We start from the raw sequence: 17286 nt of genomic DNA, 5'->3' as shown, positions 1-17286 counted from the left end.
CTCCTTTAGCCCTTCAATCGCCTGTAATATCGGGGCCAACAGCTCCTTCTTCATCTCCTTTTTAAGTTCTTCCACGCAACGCCGCAGGAACTCTTGTTGGTCAGGGCCCCATATTAAACTGCCTCCTTCCGACACCATCTTGCTTTGTGCCTGCCTTCCTGGCCGCTGCTCTAGAGGATCCACCGCAATCCGGCCACCTTCCTCTCCTTTTTCCATCCGTGTCCAGGGGGGAATTCCCTTCTGGTTTACCGCACAGTGTTTTTAGCCGTTAAAATTGCCGTTAGGGCTCCTATTAAGAGCCCAAAAGTCCTTTCCACCGGGAGCTGCCGAAACGTGCGACTTAGCTGGTCATCGCCGCACCCGGAAGTTCACAAGTAGGCTTACATTAACACTGCAATGAAGTTACTGTGAAAATCCCCTAGTTGCCACATTCCGATGCCTGTTCGGGTACACGGAGGGAGAATTCGGAATATCCAATTCACCAAACAGCACGCTTTTCTGGACTTGTGGGAGGAAACTGGAGCACCCGGAGGAAACCCACGCAGACACTGGGAGAACGTGCAGACTCCACACAGACAGTGACCCAAGCCGGGAATCGAACCTGGGACCCTGGTGCTGTGCAGCAACGGTGCTAACCACTATGCTACCGTTCTGCCAAAGCTGTACTGTGGGAAATTGTTAGACACATTTTGTTTTATCCGGATACTTCCCGAAGATTACTTTTGGCTGCATGAACAGAATGACATGGTTTAAGCTTTCAATAGGATATATACTTGGCATTGGGTTGTTCGCCGAGTCTACATTGTGCACTAGTTAAGCAGAGTCGAAGTAAATATTGTCATCAGGATCTCTGATGAAAAAGCTTTGAAATCACCTGCAATTAACATGCAATATATTCAGCTTGATGTACTTTTTTTTTCAATTGTTTTATCTAAATGTGAATGCCGGAATTACATGGGAGTTGGAAACATTATCGATAATAGTGAAGATTCTAAACTGTCTTAACAATCTCATCAATCTCAGTTTCAACTCTCCGACTTAAAAATTCCTGATGCTATCAGGATTCAGTGATGTTGAAATCACACTGCGATATTAGGAGCAGATAAATTAATGACTTCAAATAAATGTGCGAACATCTTTGTTCAAATAAACAAACAAATTTGAATGAAATGAAAATCGCTTATTGTCACAAGCAGGCTTCAAATGAAGTTACTGTGAAAAGCCCCTAATCGCCACATTCCAGCACCTGTTTGGGGAGGCCCCTGTACAGTTTGGTACGGGTTTACTACAGAATTCATTAGAGTTGCGCAACATAATTTCAGTTGCAGTGCTTGAAGGAAAATTTACTAAAGGTTTTACCCTTTCAATTATTTCCCGTACAATCAAACGACCCATGTAAATGTGTCAATGCTGATCCAGTTGGTGTCACTCTAACCAACAATCGATCCACATCCACATTGATCACATCTAGAACAATGAATTTAAATTATATTTATCTGCAATTTAATGATCTCAAACGTTTCAGCCATTTTAATTTCTGTTCCTTAGAAAAGTTTGGATGGATTTTGTCCGACCTTAGGTGGTCCTGCAAAAGCATGCATGAGAAGTTAGAAACCAAATGTGCTCACTGGGACCATGGTATGCTATATATGTCACCCAAAAATGCTGTAAGAATGTAACCCTGCGTGACACGAGAGTAAGAGTAGGTTGCTTTCTCAGATTGGCTGTTTCTTGCTGTCACAGGAAAAACTGTTATGGCTGCTTTAACTACAAAGTTATATACTTACCCAGCTCAGGCTGGAGCTCAGATTCCATTTAAGAGAGTTGTGCATGGAATAAGTAATAACAGATTATCGCCTACAGGAAGCGTTTAGCTCCAAGGAAAGTGAAGCAACCTGAATTCTTCTAAGGCTGGAGATCAGAGAGTTATCTATGTGTAGCTTCAGGCTATGCAGTTTCTGCTTTGCAGCCATGCATAAGTAAGTGACAGTGCAATTTGAGATACTTCAGAAGGGAGTGTTATGAGACGTCTTTGAGAAGAATCATTTACACCACTTGGGTGACAGCATGAAGTTTAACTCACATGGCTAGACAGATGGGAGGTGGTGGGGAGGGAAGTATTGGAAGTGTCTATTCATGATGTACCAGCCATCGTGAATGTGAGGAATGCCTGATGGGCTAGCTGATCTTTTCCTGCCTGTCATTTCTGCACATTGTGATGCAACTCTCATGAGTGAAAATTCCTCAATAGCTTTAATGCACCTCCTGGACACTTCATAAACTGTGACCTGCACCCCTCTCCCTGGCAACAGCCTGAGGTTAAACTGGTTTATTCACAGCCTTGGTGTCACATTTGACCCCAAGATGAGCTTCTGACCACATATTTGTGATATCACTAAGAGCACCGATTTTTACCTCCAAAGCATCACCTGACTTTGCCCATGCCCCAGCTCATCGGCTGTTGAAATCCTCACCCATGTCTTTGTTACCTATAAATTTGACGATTTCATTGCACCTCTGACTCTGCCCTCTGTAAATGTGGAACCAAAACCCTGCTGCCTTGTCTTTCATCTTATCACCCCCATGCTCTCTGAACTGTTGGCTCCCGATCAAACAAAGTCTTGATTTTAAAATTCTTATCCTTGATTTCCGATCTCTTAATGGCTTCGCCCCTACCTATTCTGTAACCTGCAACTTCACAACCCTCCAAGATGTCTGCACTCCTCGAATTTTGGTCTCTTGAGCATCCCTAATTTTAATTGCTCCACCATTGGTGCTGTACCTTCAGCTGCCAAGACCCAAAGCGCTGGATTTCTCTTTCTATTCCTCTCTGCCTCTTGACCTCGCTTAATTTCTGTACGACTCTCCTTAAAACCTACCTCTGTGACCAAACGTTAGGTCATCTGACCCAACACCTGCCACGTGTTTCGCAGAGGCGGAAGCGGCCTGACATTGGCCGGCGGCAGGACCTTCTGGTCCTGCTATCATCAGTGAATGAACTCCTTGCTGCTGGGAAACCCATGGCGGGGTACGCTCTCAGCCAACCAGGCGATCCCACCTGCGTGAATGGCCAGAAAATTCCAGCCTACATAATAAGAACATAAGGACTAGGAGCAGGAGTAGGCCATCCGGCCCTTCGAGCCTGCTCCGCCATTCAATGAGATCATGGAGGAGGTGACAGGGCCCGTGCCGGTGATTCCCGCAGGGGAGGTTCCGGAACACCGCAACACCTTGCACTCCCCTCCCCACCCCTGTACCTTGTGGGTGGCCTGAGCTCCACATTCCACCCCCCTGCCGACTGACCCACCACCGTCACCCCATGGGATTCAATGGGACTGTGTAATGCAATGGCCAGCTCGCATACAGGAATCATTCAGGTGGATGGTGGAAAGTGTGACTCGGCAGGAATCAGATGTTGTCAAACGATGTGGAGCATCAGAGCTCATCGCAAATCGGGTTGTCATTGGCATCCATTCCATGGACTAGACCCACTGTTGCTGCCAACCCAGGACCCCACCCCGTAGTGCGGCAGGTATGTAGCACAGAGGAAGTTGCAGGGAGGGGGTAGCAGTTGTGAGGGGGGCAGGAAGTGAGGGTGTGGGATGTGGTGGCCCTGCCCCTGGCCAGGCCCCCCCTCCACCACTGCACGCCCGCCCACCTGCCAGTCGATGAACCTAGAGGCGATCAGAGAGTACCGTGCACGTTTGCCCTGGCGCACACATCGTGCGGCCTCCCGTGCTTGCCTGTGCCCCATGTCCTGACCATCCTCCCCCTTCACTGCATCCTCCTTGTCAGACGAGGCCTGGTGTTCCACCTCCTCCTCCAGCATGTCGCCCCTCTGCTGCGCGATGTTGTGGAGGATGCAGCAGGCTGCCACAATGCGGGCGATCCTATCACCTGAAGCACATCTTCAGGAGGCCGACGCACCACTCGATCTCACTCCTGGTCGCTGTATGGCCGTCGTTGTAACAGGTCTTCGCATCGGTCTTTGGCTTCTGGATAGGTGTCATCAGCCATGACCGTAGTGGATAACCTCTGTCACCCTGGAGCCAACCCCCAGGTAGTGGGGGGGGGCGGGCATTCCAAACATGTCAGGAATCGTCGGATGTGCCAGAATGAAGGTATCGGGCACAGACGTGTATGATGCGCAGCTGATGGTCACGTAGCAGCTGCACATTCATCAAGTGGAACCCCTTTTGGTTTGTGTAAAGCGGCCTGTTATCTGCAGGTGCCCATTGGGGGACACGCATCCCGTCAATTATCCCCTGTACCTGGGGAATCCAGCCGATGACAGTGAACCCCATTGCCCGGCATCCTGGTGGGGTCGGTCCACATTGAAATGGCTGCATTGACCCGCCTGGGCATATAGGGCCTCCGTAATAACACAGATGCACCTGTGCACCGAGGTCTGTGATATCCCTGACATATCCCCACTCAGCGCCTGGAAGGACCCTGTGGCATAGAAGCTCAGGGGCACCGTCACTTTGACAGCCACCAGGAGTGGGTGTCCTCCCCCATACCTCTGCGGTGCCAAGTATGCCATCGTCTGGCAGATATGTGGCACTGTCTCTCTGCTCAGTTGGAGGCTTCAACGGCATACCCGGTCCGGCAGCTCCTCGGATGACAGGTTGTGCAGGTAGCTCTTTCTTTCTTTTTCTTTTTTTTATCTAGAGGGGATGGCAGGGAAGGTAGTGCAATGTTCCTCCTGCAGAATGTTTGAGGTGAGGGACGCCGTCAGTGTCCCTGCTGATTTCATCTGTGGGAAGTGCACCCATCTCCAGCTCCTCAGAAACCGCGTTAGGGAACTGGAGCTGGAGCTGGATGAACTTTGGATCATTCGGGAGGCAGAGGTGGTCATAGATAGAAGCTTCATGGATGTAGTTACCCCGAAGAATAAAGATAGATGGGTGACGGTGAGAGGGGCTGGGAGGAAGCAGTCAGTACAGGGATCCCTTGTGGTCATTCCCCTTAGTAACAAGTATACCACTTTGGATACTGTTGGGGGGGGGGGGGGGGACTTACCAGGGGTAAGCCATGGGATGCAGGTCTCTGGCACAGAGTCTATCCCTGTTGCTCAGAAGGGAAGGGGGTAGAGGAGTAGAGCATTAGTCATTGGAGACTCCATTGTTAGGGGGATAGATAGGAGATTCTGTGGGAACGAGAGAGACTCGCGGTTGGTGTGTTGCCTCCCAGGTGCCAGGGTGCGTGATGTCTCGGATCGTGTTTTCGGGATCCTTAAGGGGAGGGGGAGCAGCCCCAAGTCGTGGTCCACATAGGTACCAACGACATAGGTAGGAAAAGGGATCAGTATGTAAGGCAAGAATTCATGGAGCTAGGGAAACTTAGATCTAGGACAAACAGAGTTATTATCTCTGGGTTGTTACGCGTGCCACGTGATAGCGAGACGAGGAATAGGGAAAGAGAGGAGTTGAACACGTGGCTACAGGGATGGTGCAGGAGGGAGGGTTTCAGATTTCTGGATTATTGGGGCTCATTCTGGGGTCGGTGGGACCTCTACAAATGGGATGGTCTACACCTGGACCAGAGGGGTACCAATATCCTGGGGGGGAAAGTTGCTAATGCTCTTCGGGAGGGTTTAAACTAGTTCAGCAGGGGCTTGGGAACCTGAATTGTAGCTCCAGTATACAGGAGGTTGAGAGTAGTGAGGTCATGAGTAAGGTTTCAAATTTGCAGGAGTGTACCGGCAGGCAGGAAAGTGGTTTAAAGTGTGTCTTCAATGCCAGGAGCATCCGGAATAAGGTGGGTGAACTTGCGGAATGGGACTTCGATGTTGTGGCCATTTCGGAGACATGGATAGAGCAGGGACAGGAATGGTTGTTGCAGGTGCCGGGGTTTAGATATCTCAGTAAGCTCAGGGAAGATGGTAAAAGAGGGGGAAAGGTGGCATTGTTAGTCAAGGACAGTATTACGGCGGCAGAAAGGATGTTTGATGAGGACTCGTCTACTGAGATAGTATGGGCTGAGTTTAGAAACAGGAAAGGAGGGATCACCCTGTTAGGGGTTTTCTATAGGCCTCCGAAAAGTTTCAGAGATGTAGAGGAAAGGATTGCAAAGATGATTCTGGATAGGAGCGAAAGCAACAGGGTAGTTGTTATGGGGGACTTTAACTTTCCAAATATTGACTGGAAACTCTATAGTTTGAGTACTTTAGATGGGTCCGTTTTTGTCCAATGTGTGCAGGAGGGTTTCCTGACACAGTATGTAGATAGGCCAACGAGAGGCGAGGCCATATTGGATTTGGTACTGGGTAATGAACCAGGACAGGTGTTAGATTTGGAGGTAGGTGAGCACTTTGGTGATAGTGACCACAATTCGATTATGTTTACTTTAGTGATGGAAAGGGATAGGTATGTACCGCAGGGCAAGAGTTATATCTGGGGGAATGGCAATTATGATGCGATGAGGCAAGACTTAGGATGCATCGGATGGAGAGGAAAACTGCAGGGGATGGGCACAATGGAAATGTGGATCTTGTTCAAGGAACAGCTACTGCGTGCCCTTGATAAGTATGTACCTGTCAGGCAGGGAGGAAGTGGTCGAGCAAGGGAACCGTGGTTTACTAAGGCAGTCGAAACACTTGTCAAGAGGAAGAAGGAGGCTTATGTAAAGATGAGACATGAAGGTTCTGTTAGGGCGCTCGAGACTTACAAGTTAGCTAGGAAGGACCTAAAGAGAGAGCTAAGAAGAGCCAGGAGGGGACATGAGAAGTCTTTGGCAGGTATGATCAAGGATAACCTGAAAGCTTTCTGTAGATTTGTCAGGAATAAAAGAATGATTAGGGTAAGAGTAGGGCCAGTCAAGGACAGTAGTGGGAAGTTGTGCTTGGAGTCCGAGGAGATAGGAGAGGTGCTAAATTAATACTTTTCGTCAGTATTCACACAGGAAAAAGACAATGTTGTCGAGGAGAATACTGAGATTCAGGCTATTAGACTAGAAGGGCTTGAGGTTCATAAGGAGGAGGTGTTAACAATTCTGGAAAGTGTGAAAATAGATAAGTCCCCTGGGCCGGATGGGATTTATCCTAGGATTCTCTGGGAAGCTAGGGAGGAGATTGCTGAGCCTTTGGCTTTGATCTTTAAGTCACCTTTGTCTACAGGAATAGTGCCAGAAGACTGGAGGATAGCAAATGTTGTCCCCTTGTTTAAGAAGGGGAGTAGAGACAACCCCGGTAACTATAGACCAATGAGCCTTACTTCTGTTAAGGGCAAAATCTTGGGAAGGTTTATAAGAGATAGGGTGTATAAGCATCTGGAAAGGAATAATTTGATTAGACATAGTCAACACGGTTTTGTGAAGGGTAGGTCGTGCCACACAAACCTTATTGAATTCTTTGAGAAGGTGACCAAACAGGTGGATGAGGGTAAAGCAGTTGATGTGGTGTATATGGATTTCAGTAAAGCGTTTGATAAGGTTCCCCACAGTAGGCTACTGCAGAAAATACGGAAGCATGGGGTTCAGGGAGATTTAGCAGTTTGGATCAGAAATTGGCTAGCTGGAAGAAGACAAAGGGTGATAGTTGGTGGGAAGTGTTCAGACTGGAGTCCAGTTACTAGTGGTGTACCACAAGGATCTGTTTTGGGGCCACTGCTGTTTGTCATTTTTATAATTGACCTGGAGGAGGGCGTAGAAGGATAGGTGAGTAAATTTGCAGATGACACTAAAGTCGGCGGAGTTGTGGACAGTGCGGAAGGATGTTACAAGTTACATTGGGACATAGATAAGCTGCAATGCTGGGCTGAGAGGTGGCAAATGGAGTTTAATGCAGAAAAGTGTGAGGTGATTCATTTTGGAAGAAATAACAGGAAGACAGAGTACTGGGCTAATGGTAAGATTCTTGGCAATGTGGATGAGCAGAGAGATCTCGGTGTCCATGTACATAGATCCCTGAAAGTTGCCACTCAGGTTGAGAGGGTTGTTAAGAAGGCGTATGGTGTGTTAGCTTTTATTGGTAGAGGGATTGAGTTTAGGAGCCATGAGGTCATGTTGCAGCTGTACAAAACTCTGGTGCGGCCGCATTTGGAGTATTGCGTGCAATTCTGGTCGCCGCATTATAGGAAGGACGTGGAAGCATTGGAAAGGGTGCAGAGGAGCTTTACCAGAATGTTGCCTGGTATGGAGGGAAGATCTTATGAGGAAAGGCTGAGGGACTTGAGGCTGTTTTCCTTAGAGAGAAGAAGGTTAAGAGGTGACTTAATTGAGGCATACAAGATGATCAGAGGATGAGATAGGGTGGACATTGAGAGCCTTTTTCCTCGGATGGTGATGTCTAGCATGAGGGGACATAGCTTTAAATTGAGGGGAGATAGATATAGGACAGATGTGAGAGGTAGATTCTTTACTCAGAGAGTAGTAAGGGCATGGAATGCCCTGCCTGTAACAGTAGTGGACTCACCAACACTAAGGGCATTCAAATGGTCATTGGATAGACATATGGACGATAAGGGAATAGTGTAGATGGGCTTTAGAGTGGTTTCACAGGTCGGCGCAACATCGTGGGCCGAAGGGCCTGTACTGCGCTGTAATGTTCTATGTTCTACACACGAGGCCTCAGGAGGAGCCTCCTTGACACCTCCCCCTCCTCGGCTTGTTGGGCGGCTCGCTCTCCATCCTGGGTGACTGCCACCTGTCCCTCTGTGGCATGCTCCACTGCTGCATGCTCCACTGCTGCATGCTCCACTGCTGCATGCTCTGCTGCTGCATGCTATGCTGCTGCAGCTTCCTCTTCCACAAGCAGCTCCAGCTCGTACAGCGGCAGTGCATCCCCCAGGACTGCGGCGACTGGCACGAAGGCCACCATTGCTGGTTGAATTCCAATATCCATTGTCTGCAGGCAGTGAAAGGCTGACATGTTAGCATGTTGCGTACCTCCGTGCCCAATCTGGTTCACTGGGCTACATGGTGGCTCTGGTTGGCACGGCGGGCTCTGTCTCCAAATGTCCGCATCCCTGGCCCCGTCGGTGACCGGCACCATGGGGCCTTTGGCTCTGGCACCCATCCCTGATGCCAGGGGTACCATTGGTTGGCACTGCCCTTGCCAGGGATATGCACTGCGGCCCCCATAGGGGCTACTGTGGGTGTTGCCCTGGATGGAACGCCGGTGGGTGGCGGCTTCCGAGGGGGGCGGTGGGGGTTGTGGCAGTGGTGGGGGGGGGGTTGGCGGGGGATCAGGTGTCAGGGTAGGGGTGTGGGGGCACCCATACGGCCGGTGTCACTCTACTGAACTAGGGGCCAAGGTGGGTGGGCAGTGGGGTGCGCAGGAAGATAGCTGCAGTAATGGTGGTCTGTGCCTGGGCACCGCCCCAATCCCGTGGGGGTCACCCCGGCCACTCAACCCATTCCACTGCCATCCCCCTCGGCCCTGTCAGGGCCCCCAGCCAGCCCGGCCAGTGTCCAGCCCGGCAGCCCGCAGTCGCTCCTCTCCGTGTCCTACCTCTTTCCCTCATCAGCAATGGAGCTGGTTTCACGATTTCTAAAAGCAGAAGTGAACCATATCATCGGAAACTCGGCCCATCGGGGGAGGAGAATCGCGGAGGCCCCAGAGATTACCGGGTCGGGCCCACTAATGATATGTAAATGGTGTTTACTGTACGTTCATTCCGGTACGCATTGACGCTGCTGTCAAGGTGACGGAGAATTGCGATTTTGCGTCAAATCGGCGCCGCAATTTTGCCATCAGAACCTATTCTCTGCTGATTCGCGTTTCGCGATTTCGGTGTTTGCAAACGGAGATTCCTGCCCATTATCTTCATAACTGGTTCAAGTAATTTTTGTACATTTAAAATATTTTTTTAATTTTGGAATGATGTATTTCCTCATATTCATATTTTAATAATATATTAAAATTGCTTATTGTACCTTGGCTCAAAGGATTAATGGTACAGTACAGCTTATATTAGAAATTACTGTAGGTTCTAGTTTATTAGAATGTAGAATCCACCATCAAATCCGTTATAGAATAGTAGCCTATCTGCTACATCTTAAAAACACAATTAGCATCACTTTTCCATGGACCTGCAGTAAACAAAGTTCTGATAGAAGATTTGTGTTTTATGAGCTCCACTGCGCTTTGAGAAGCCAACACAATGTCCAGAAATCCAGTGTTAGATGAAACTGTAGTGGTTACAGTTAGAGTTGCAATATTGTTAAATGTGCTTCACATATGACAGAAGCATTAAGTTAACAGTTCAAAATAAAAATCAAGTGTGTAATTTATTGCAGATTGAACTCACAAGCCTTCTAAATATAATCTTAATTATATTATAAATTAGTTACAAATGTTTTAATCACTACTTGTTTTCAGGATTCTGTGAGGAGCCATGGCGAGATCGGGCCAGGTGAAGAGGTCCTTGTCCAACTGCGGGATGAACGGGAGCATCACTTGCGAATGGAAGAGATAGAACAAGAGCTGAAATGTTTGGAGACAACTTTCAGTGAGTCTTCAGTGAGTAAAGATCTTCATGAAAAACATTTTGGAGCTGAAAATGCTTAAGCCAATGGGAGAGGTAGAGAAGATGAGCTAAGGCTGAAACCCTTGCTTTTCTTACTTATTTGATCAAACTATTGATTTTCCTTTATGTTTTCAATTACTCTTTGCATTATCACTGTGACACAACCTTGGTATCTGCAGATAAACCAAATTGAAACACATTTTTCAAAGATTTAGTGTCGCATTTTGTAGTCTATCAACAGTGTTCTTCCAGCTTGTGAAGGAGTTCCGCTGTCCCCTCAGAGACCACCCTGGACCTCTGAAAAAGTCTTGGTAATCCAAATGAAGCTTGCTTTCACTTGCTTTGTGTATTTTGTTGTATACACCATCTAGTCTTTACTAACTTTCCAATAAGCCTATGGCCGAGGGAGGATCCATTATAGTCAATGTAGAACCTCTGTTAAGATGAAGCTACCTTTTGTCTTCTGCGAGTTTTTAACGCTGAGATTTTAAATAGAATGAACAAGAACTTCAACACTATGCTTGACTGCTATATTTTCTCCATTTTCTTCCAGTACAATGGTATCTAATTAGACAATCCTTCACTGTGCATGACTATGCAACCTGATCACAAAATACCATATGAAAATGTTCAAATGGCTTAATGGGGTAGAAGTGTGGGGGCTCACGGGTGATAATAGGTAGAAATGTTGATATTTTATAGGAAACTAGAAAAGAGTCATATCTCTCTGAAACTTTAGAACCTGGCAAGTTGCATGTTGCAAAATGTCATTGTAAAATGACTCCAAAAAACTGACACCAAGCACAAAAGTGCTTGAATGTTAATGGATTGATCTCTAGGCAATATATTACTTTTGTTCGTAACCCTAAAGATACTGTTGAATTGTAATGAAGATCTGAACTTATGCTTTAAAAATATATAAATGCTTATAGATAATGTTGTGCATTAGTGTTCTGAAAAGTGTAATGTACATTTTGATCACTTGAAGCTACCATGTGCATTTGTACCTGCAGAAGGAGTCTGTTGGAGTCTGCAGAAGCAGTTTTAATAAAAGGAAGCCATTATGCTCATACAGTCTTAATTCTGGGTGTCTCTGACGGCTTTTGGTCCAATGAAATTCACAAATGATCGCATGGTGTCACTGCACTAGTGACAATGTCACTGCACTAGTAATCCAGAGACCAAGGTTAATGCTCTGGGTGCATGAGTTCAAATCCTGCCAACAGGGCAACAGGTCGAAATTGAAGTCTCAATAATGGTGGTCATGAAACTATCATTGATTGTTGTAAAAACCATCCCATCTAGTTCTCTAATGTCCTTTAGGGAAGGAAATCTGCCATCCTTACCTAGTCTGGTCTCCATGTGACTCGGGTCCCGCGCAGCCAAAATAATAATCTTTATTATTGTCACAAGTAGGCTTACATTAACACTGCAATGAAGTTACTGTGAAAATCCCCCAGTCACCACACTCTGGCGCCTGTTCAGGTACACACACACACACACACACACACACACACATATATATATATTTATTATTGTCACAGGTAGGCTTACATCAACGTTGCGATGAAGCTACTGTGAAAATCCCCTCGTCACCACACTCTGGCGCCTGTTCGGGTACACCGAGGGAGAATTCAGAATGTCCAATTCACTTAACAAGCACGTCTTTCTGGACTTGTGGGAGGAAACCGGAGTACCCGGAGGAAACCCATGCAGACACAGGGAGAACGTGCAGATTCCGCACAGACTATGTGGTCGACCACTTACTGCCCTTGCAATGGCCTAACAAGTCACTCAAGAGATGGTCAACAAATACTCGCCATACCAGCGATACCCACAGCCCATCAATGAATAAAGAAACAAAAATTCTTCTCACATGATTTGTGCTATGTTCAGAGTTAAGGGGTGGGATTCTCTGGTCTCCGACCCCGAAATCGCGTTCAGCGATCGGCTGGAGAATCCACGTTGGCGTCGAAATCGGACTCAAAATATTGCAAAGTGCTTCATTGGTTAATGAAGTCGTTTTGAAGTGCAATCACTGTTGTAATTTAAGGAAATGTGGCAGCCAAGTTTCACACAATAAGATCACAAGAGCAGAAAACGTGACCATTTAAATTGATTTAGTTCTTTTAGTTGAGGGATAAATGTTAAACATAGAAAAGATCAAGGAGAAATTGGAAGCAGAGTTGGGAGGGGAGATCAGTTGGGAATATGGAGTGAGGCACTGCATAGCGTAAACAGGACCTCCTCTTGTGCAAGGATGAGCCTGATACAGTTTAAGGTGGTGCACAGGGTGCATATGACTCGGGTGAGAATGAGTGGTTTCTTTCAGGGGGTAGCAGATGAGTGTGAGAGGTGGGGGGTGGGGGGTGTGGGGGGGGGGCAGTGAATCACTCGCACATGTTTTGGGGTTGCCAAAAATTGCGAAGATTCTCGGCGGGAGTGTTCGCAGTCTTAACCAGGATAGTGGAGGAGGGAGTGGACCCTGACCCTTTGGTGCCGATATTTGGGATTTCACAGAAGCTGGAACTCATGGAGAGGCGGAAGGCCGATGTCGTGGCCTTCGCCTCTCTGATTGCACAGCGGCAAATTTTACTAGTGTGGCGGCCACCATCGCCACGGGATAGCGGCTTGGTTGGGTGACCTGGACAACTTCCTGTGGTTGGAGAAGATAAAGTATGAGTTAAGGGGCTCTGCAGGGGGGTTTGTAAAAATGTGGGGGATGTTTGTGACCGTGCTTGAGGAGCTGTTGGCCCCGGCAGGGGTGGGGGGTGGGTGGGGGGAGGGGGGAGGAGGGGGTGAAAGAGGGGAATAAATCTGTACAGACTGTATAGTTTTAAAAAATAAATTTAGAGTACTCAATTCATTTTTTTCCAATTAAGGGGCAATTTTAGTGTGGCCAGTCCAGCTAGCCTGCACATCTTTGGGTTGTGGAGGCGAAACCCACACAAACACGGGGAGAATGTGGAAACTCCACACGGACACTGACCCAGAGCCAGGATCGAACCTGGGACCTCGTGCCGCGAGGCAGCAGGGCTAACCCACTGTGCCACCGTGTACAGACTATATAGTTGATTGCTGGGAATTATGTTTCCCAGTGTGTGTATTTGCTGCAACCTGTTTTGATACATGTTTGTAATAAAATACATTTAAAAAAAAAAGTAAAACATAGAAAATAGGGGCAGGAGGAGGCCATTCGACCCTTCGAGTCTGCTCTGCCATTAATTATGACCATGTCTGATCATCCAACTCAACAGCCTAATCCCGCCTTCTCCACGTATCCTTTGTTCCCCTTTGCCCCAAATGCTCTACCTAACTGCTTCTTGAAAACACACGATGTTTTGGCCTCGACTACTTTCTGTGGCAGCAAATTCCACAGTCTGAGAGAAGAATTTTCTCCTCATCTCTGTCCTAAACGGTCTACTCAATATCCTCAGACTGTGACCCCACTGTTTAGTGTGGACATTGGGCAAACTGCACTGTTTTTGTGATCTTTTACATCCATAAGACATAGGAACAGAATTAGGCCACTCGGCCCATCGAGTCTGCTCCACCATTCAATCATGGCTGACTGAGCCACCTGATAGAGCTGATAGATCATCCACCTGATAGAGCTGAAGACCAACCTCGCATCTGAAGGACAGCACCTCCAACAATATACCAATCCCTCAGTGCTGCACTCATAAAATCGTTAAATATTTCAATGAAGATGTTCTAATTTCTAAGAAGCCACATATCAAGGGAAAGTCATTATGAGACTTCTGGGCTCACAGTTAATTATTCTGTTGTTCAAACTATGAGTATTTGTGCTGAGGGTGAGATGCAGCACTTCAGCAAAGAATATCAAGAAGGGTGTCGGTGCGATGACACAGCCTTGCCTGCTCCCAGTTCCATAAGACTATAAGGAAGGAAGGAGCCTGAGGAAGGAGCCGTGCTCCGAAAGCTAGTGTTTGAAACAAACCTGTTGGACTTTAACCTGGTATTGTAAGACTTCTTACTGTGCTCACCACAGTCCAACGCTGGCATCTCCACATCCTGAAAGATCATCACCAATGCCTCCACAATTTCCTCAGCTATCTCTTTCAGGACCCTGGGGTGTAGTTCATCCGGTTCAGGTGACTTATCCACCTTCAGACCTTTCAGTTTCCCAAGAACCTTCTCCTTAGTAATGGTCACTGTACTCACCTCTGCCCCCTGGTTCTCCTGGAGCTCTGGCATCCCACTGGTGTCTTCCACCGTGAAGACTGATGTAAAGTAACTATTCAGTTCATCTGCCATTTCTTTGTTTCGTATTATTACTTCTCCAGCCACATTTTCCAGTGGTCCAATGTCTATTTTTGCCTCTCTCTTACCTTTTATATATTTCCTCATGTCTTTGTAGTTACCCTTATTTAATTGTAATACCGTTACATCTGATTGCAGCTTCTCCCTCTCAAACTGCAGGGTAAATTCTATCATATGTGGTCACTGCTCACTCAGGGTTCCTTCACCTTAAGTTCACTAATCAAGTCTGCCACATTACACATCACCAAATCCAGAATTGCCTGTTCCCTAGTGGGCTCTGTCACAAGCTGCTCGAAAAAAACATCTCTTAGACATTCCACAAATTCCTTTTCTTGGGATCCACTACCAACCTGATTTTCCCAGTCCACCTGCATATTGAAGTCCCCCATGATTATTGTAATGTTGCCTTTTTTACATGCCTTTTCTATCTCCAGGGGGGTCAGTTCCTATCCCCCTGTGTGAATTGTAACAAACTTTTGCAGGCAGCTGAAACAGAGGAGTTGCCTCTGGGCAGTCAGATGGAGGGTGTTGTAGCCATTTAATGTGCTTAAAAGTGTCACACCTCTAATGGTATGGTTCAGTTCTTGAGACTGCCATAATATACACCAGTATATCATGGTGCAGACACACACACTGATGGACACTCAGCAAGACCAATCAACACACACAACACCGCAGCCAATCACCAGTTAGAGCACACTCACTATATAGACAGAGGGCATCAGAGTTCCTGCTCATTCGGGATGCAGCCTCTCAGTAGGACAGAGCTTACAGCGTACAGCACAGATCTTCACCATGTGCTGAGTGCATAGACTGTTTAGGACAGGCATAGGTCTTTAGTTTAATCTAACATCGTGTTAACCCACAGTGAAAGTATGTTCAACAGTTTCTGTTATGATATCCAGATCAGCATATCATGGTGCAATCACACACACACTGATGGACAGGCAGTTGGATCAACCAGCACACACGTAACATCACAGCCAATCACCAGTGAGAGCACACGCACCATAAAACAGGGAACACCACAGCTCCCGCTCATTCTACCGGGAGATAGCTCAGAGCACAGAGCGCACAGCGCGCCACTCAGACATAGACCATGTGCTGAGTGCCTCACTAAGATAGTGATAGGGCTGGGTCCACAGGTTAGCTGGTGAAGCACGTACCCAAGCCAGTAGTTAGTTGTTACCGTTGATTAGACAATAAAACAGAGTTGTACCATCTACAGCCGTGTCGGATCATTTGTGCATCAGAACACCCAACACAACATGATACCAGTAGTGGACGCGAACCAGCGACTGTGAGACCTACCTGCACCTTTTCAGAAATCCGCCATCCAGCTCCATGGAAAGTATCAGCCCGCCGCAGCCGCTCCGAATCGCTGGCAATCTCGGCGTAAACTGGAAGCTTTTTAAACAGCGCTTCCAACTCTTCCTCGAAGCCACAGACAGGGAGAATGCATCGGACACCAGGAAAATCGCCCTCCTCCTCTCCACGGCGGGGCAACATGCCATCCACACCTATAACTCCCTGGCATTCGCGGAAGGCGAGGACAAAACAAAATATATGACAGTGCTTCTGAAGTTCGATGAACACTTCAGCGTGGAAGTCAATGAGAGCTTCGAGAGGTACCTATTCCAGCAGCGCCTGCAGGGTAAGGATGAGCCTTTCCAATCTTACTTAACACACCTCCGAATCCTCGCGCAGTCCTGCGGCTATGGGGCCACCTCCGAATCCATGATACGGGCTCAGATAGTTTTTGGGGTCATCTCGGACACCCTGGCCAGCAGCTCCTTAAAATAAAGCGACTCACCCTAGCGACTGCCATCGAGACCAGCCGGTACTCCCAAATCCAGGCGGCCGAAACGGCACGGCACGGGCCCCACGAGGCGGAGCGGGTCCAGTCGATCGAGTACCTCCCGGCCCGCAGCCCGGACGAGGGCGGCCATTTTGTGCACTTTCCGAGGCCTCCTGCGCTTGTACGTGGCAAAAGAGGGGACGTTGACGCAGAGGAACGTAATGCACCGGCGCGCTCTACGCAGGACAGCACCGCGCATGTGCGGTGGTGCAACGAACGCCATGACGTCACGACGTGTGGCAACTGTGGCTCCGCCCACTTAAAGTGGCAATGTCCGGCCAAAGCACGACATTGCCTACGATGTGGCAGGATGGGCCACTATGCTGCCTGCTGTCGAGCAGCTCAACCTGCCAACTCCCAAAAATTCCACCAGCCTCGCAGGGACGTGTGGGCGATTCAGCCCACCTTCACTGAGTCACATCCAGACAGTATGCAGACCAGCGATACCGAAGACAGGAAGCCCTTCCGCGTTGTGATAATCCACAAGAACCGGATGTCCCCAAGTCGGAACCACCAGCCGCTGCCAGTGCACAGCACTGATCCGGGCGATGGGTGGTGTGCCTAACGGTCAACCGATCCCAGATCACATTTCGCCTGGACACTGGTGCCCCCGCCAATCTCCTCGCATGGTCAGCCTTCCAGACCTTGAACGTTAAACCACCGATTCTGCCATCC

General features: G+C 48.0%; 1 protein-coding gene across 6 annotated transcripts in view; it reads left to right on the top strand.

The window, feature by feature from the left end:
• Positions 1-17286, top strand: part of fsip1 (fibrous sheath interacting protein 1) — an 803825-nt gene that overhangs the window by 504493 nt on the left and 282046 nt on the right. For all 6 annotated transcript variants that reach the window (XM_072485060.1, XM_072485031.1, XM_072485039.1 and 3 more), the window contains one exon: positions 10322-10462. In XM_072485060.1, the coding sequence (XP_072341161.1) occupies positions 10322-10462 (141 nt within the window). The remainder of the gene's footprint in view (positions 1-10321; positions 10463-17286) is intronic.

The sequence above is a fragment of the Scyliorhinus torazame genome, chromosome 2 (assembly GCF_047496885.1).
Source record: "Scyliorhinus torazame isolate Kashiwa2021f chromosome 2, sScyTor2.1, whole genome shotgun sequence".
In the NCBI taxonomy this organism is placed as follows: domain Eukaryota; kingdom Metazoa; phylum Chordata; class Chondrichthyes; order Carcharhiniformes; family Scyliorhinidae; genus Scyliorhinus; species Scyliorhinus torazame.
This window is presented reverse-complemented; position numbering and strand designations above follow the sequence as displayed.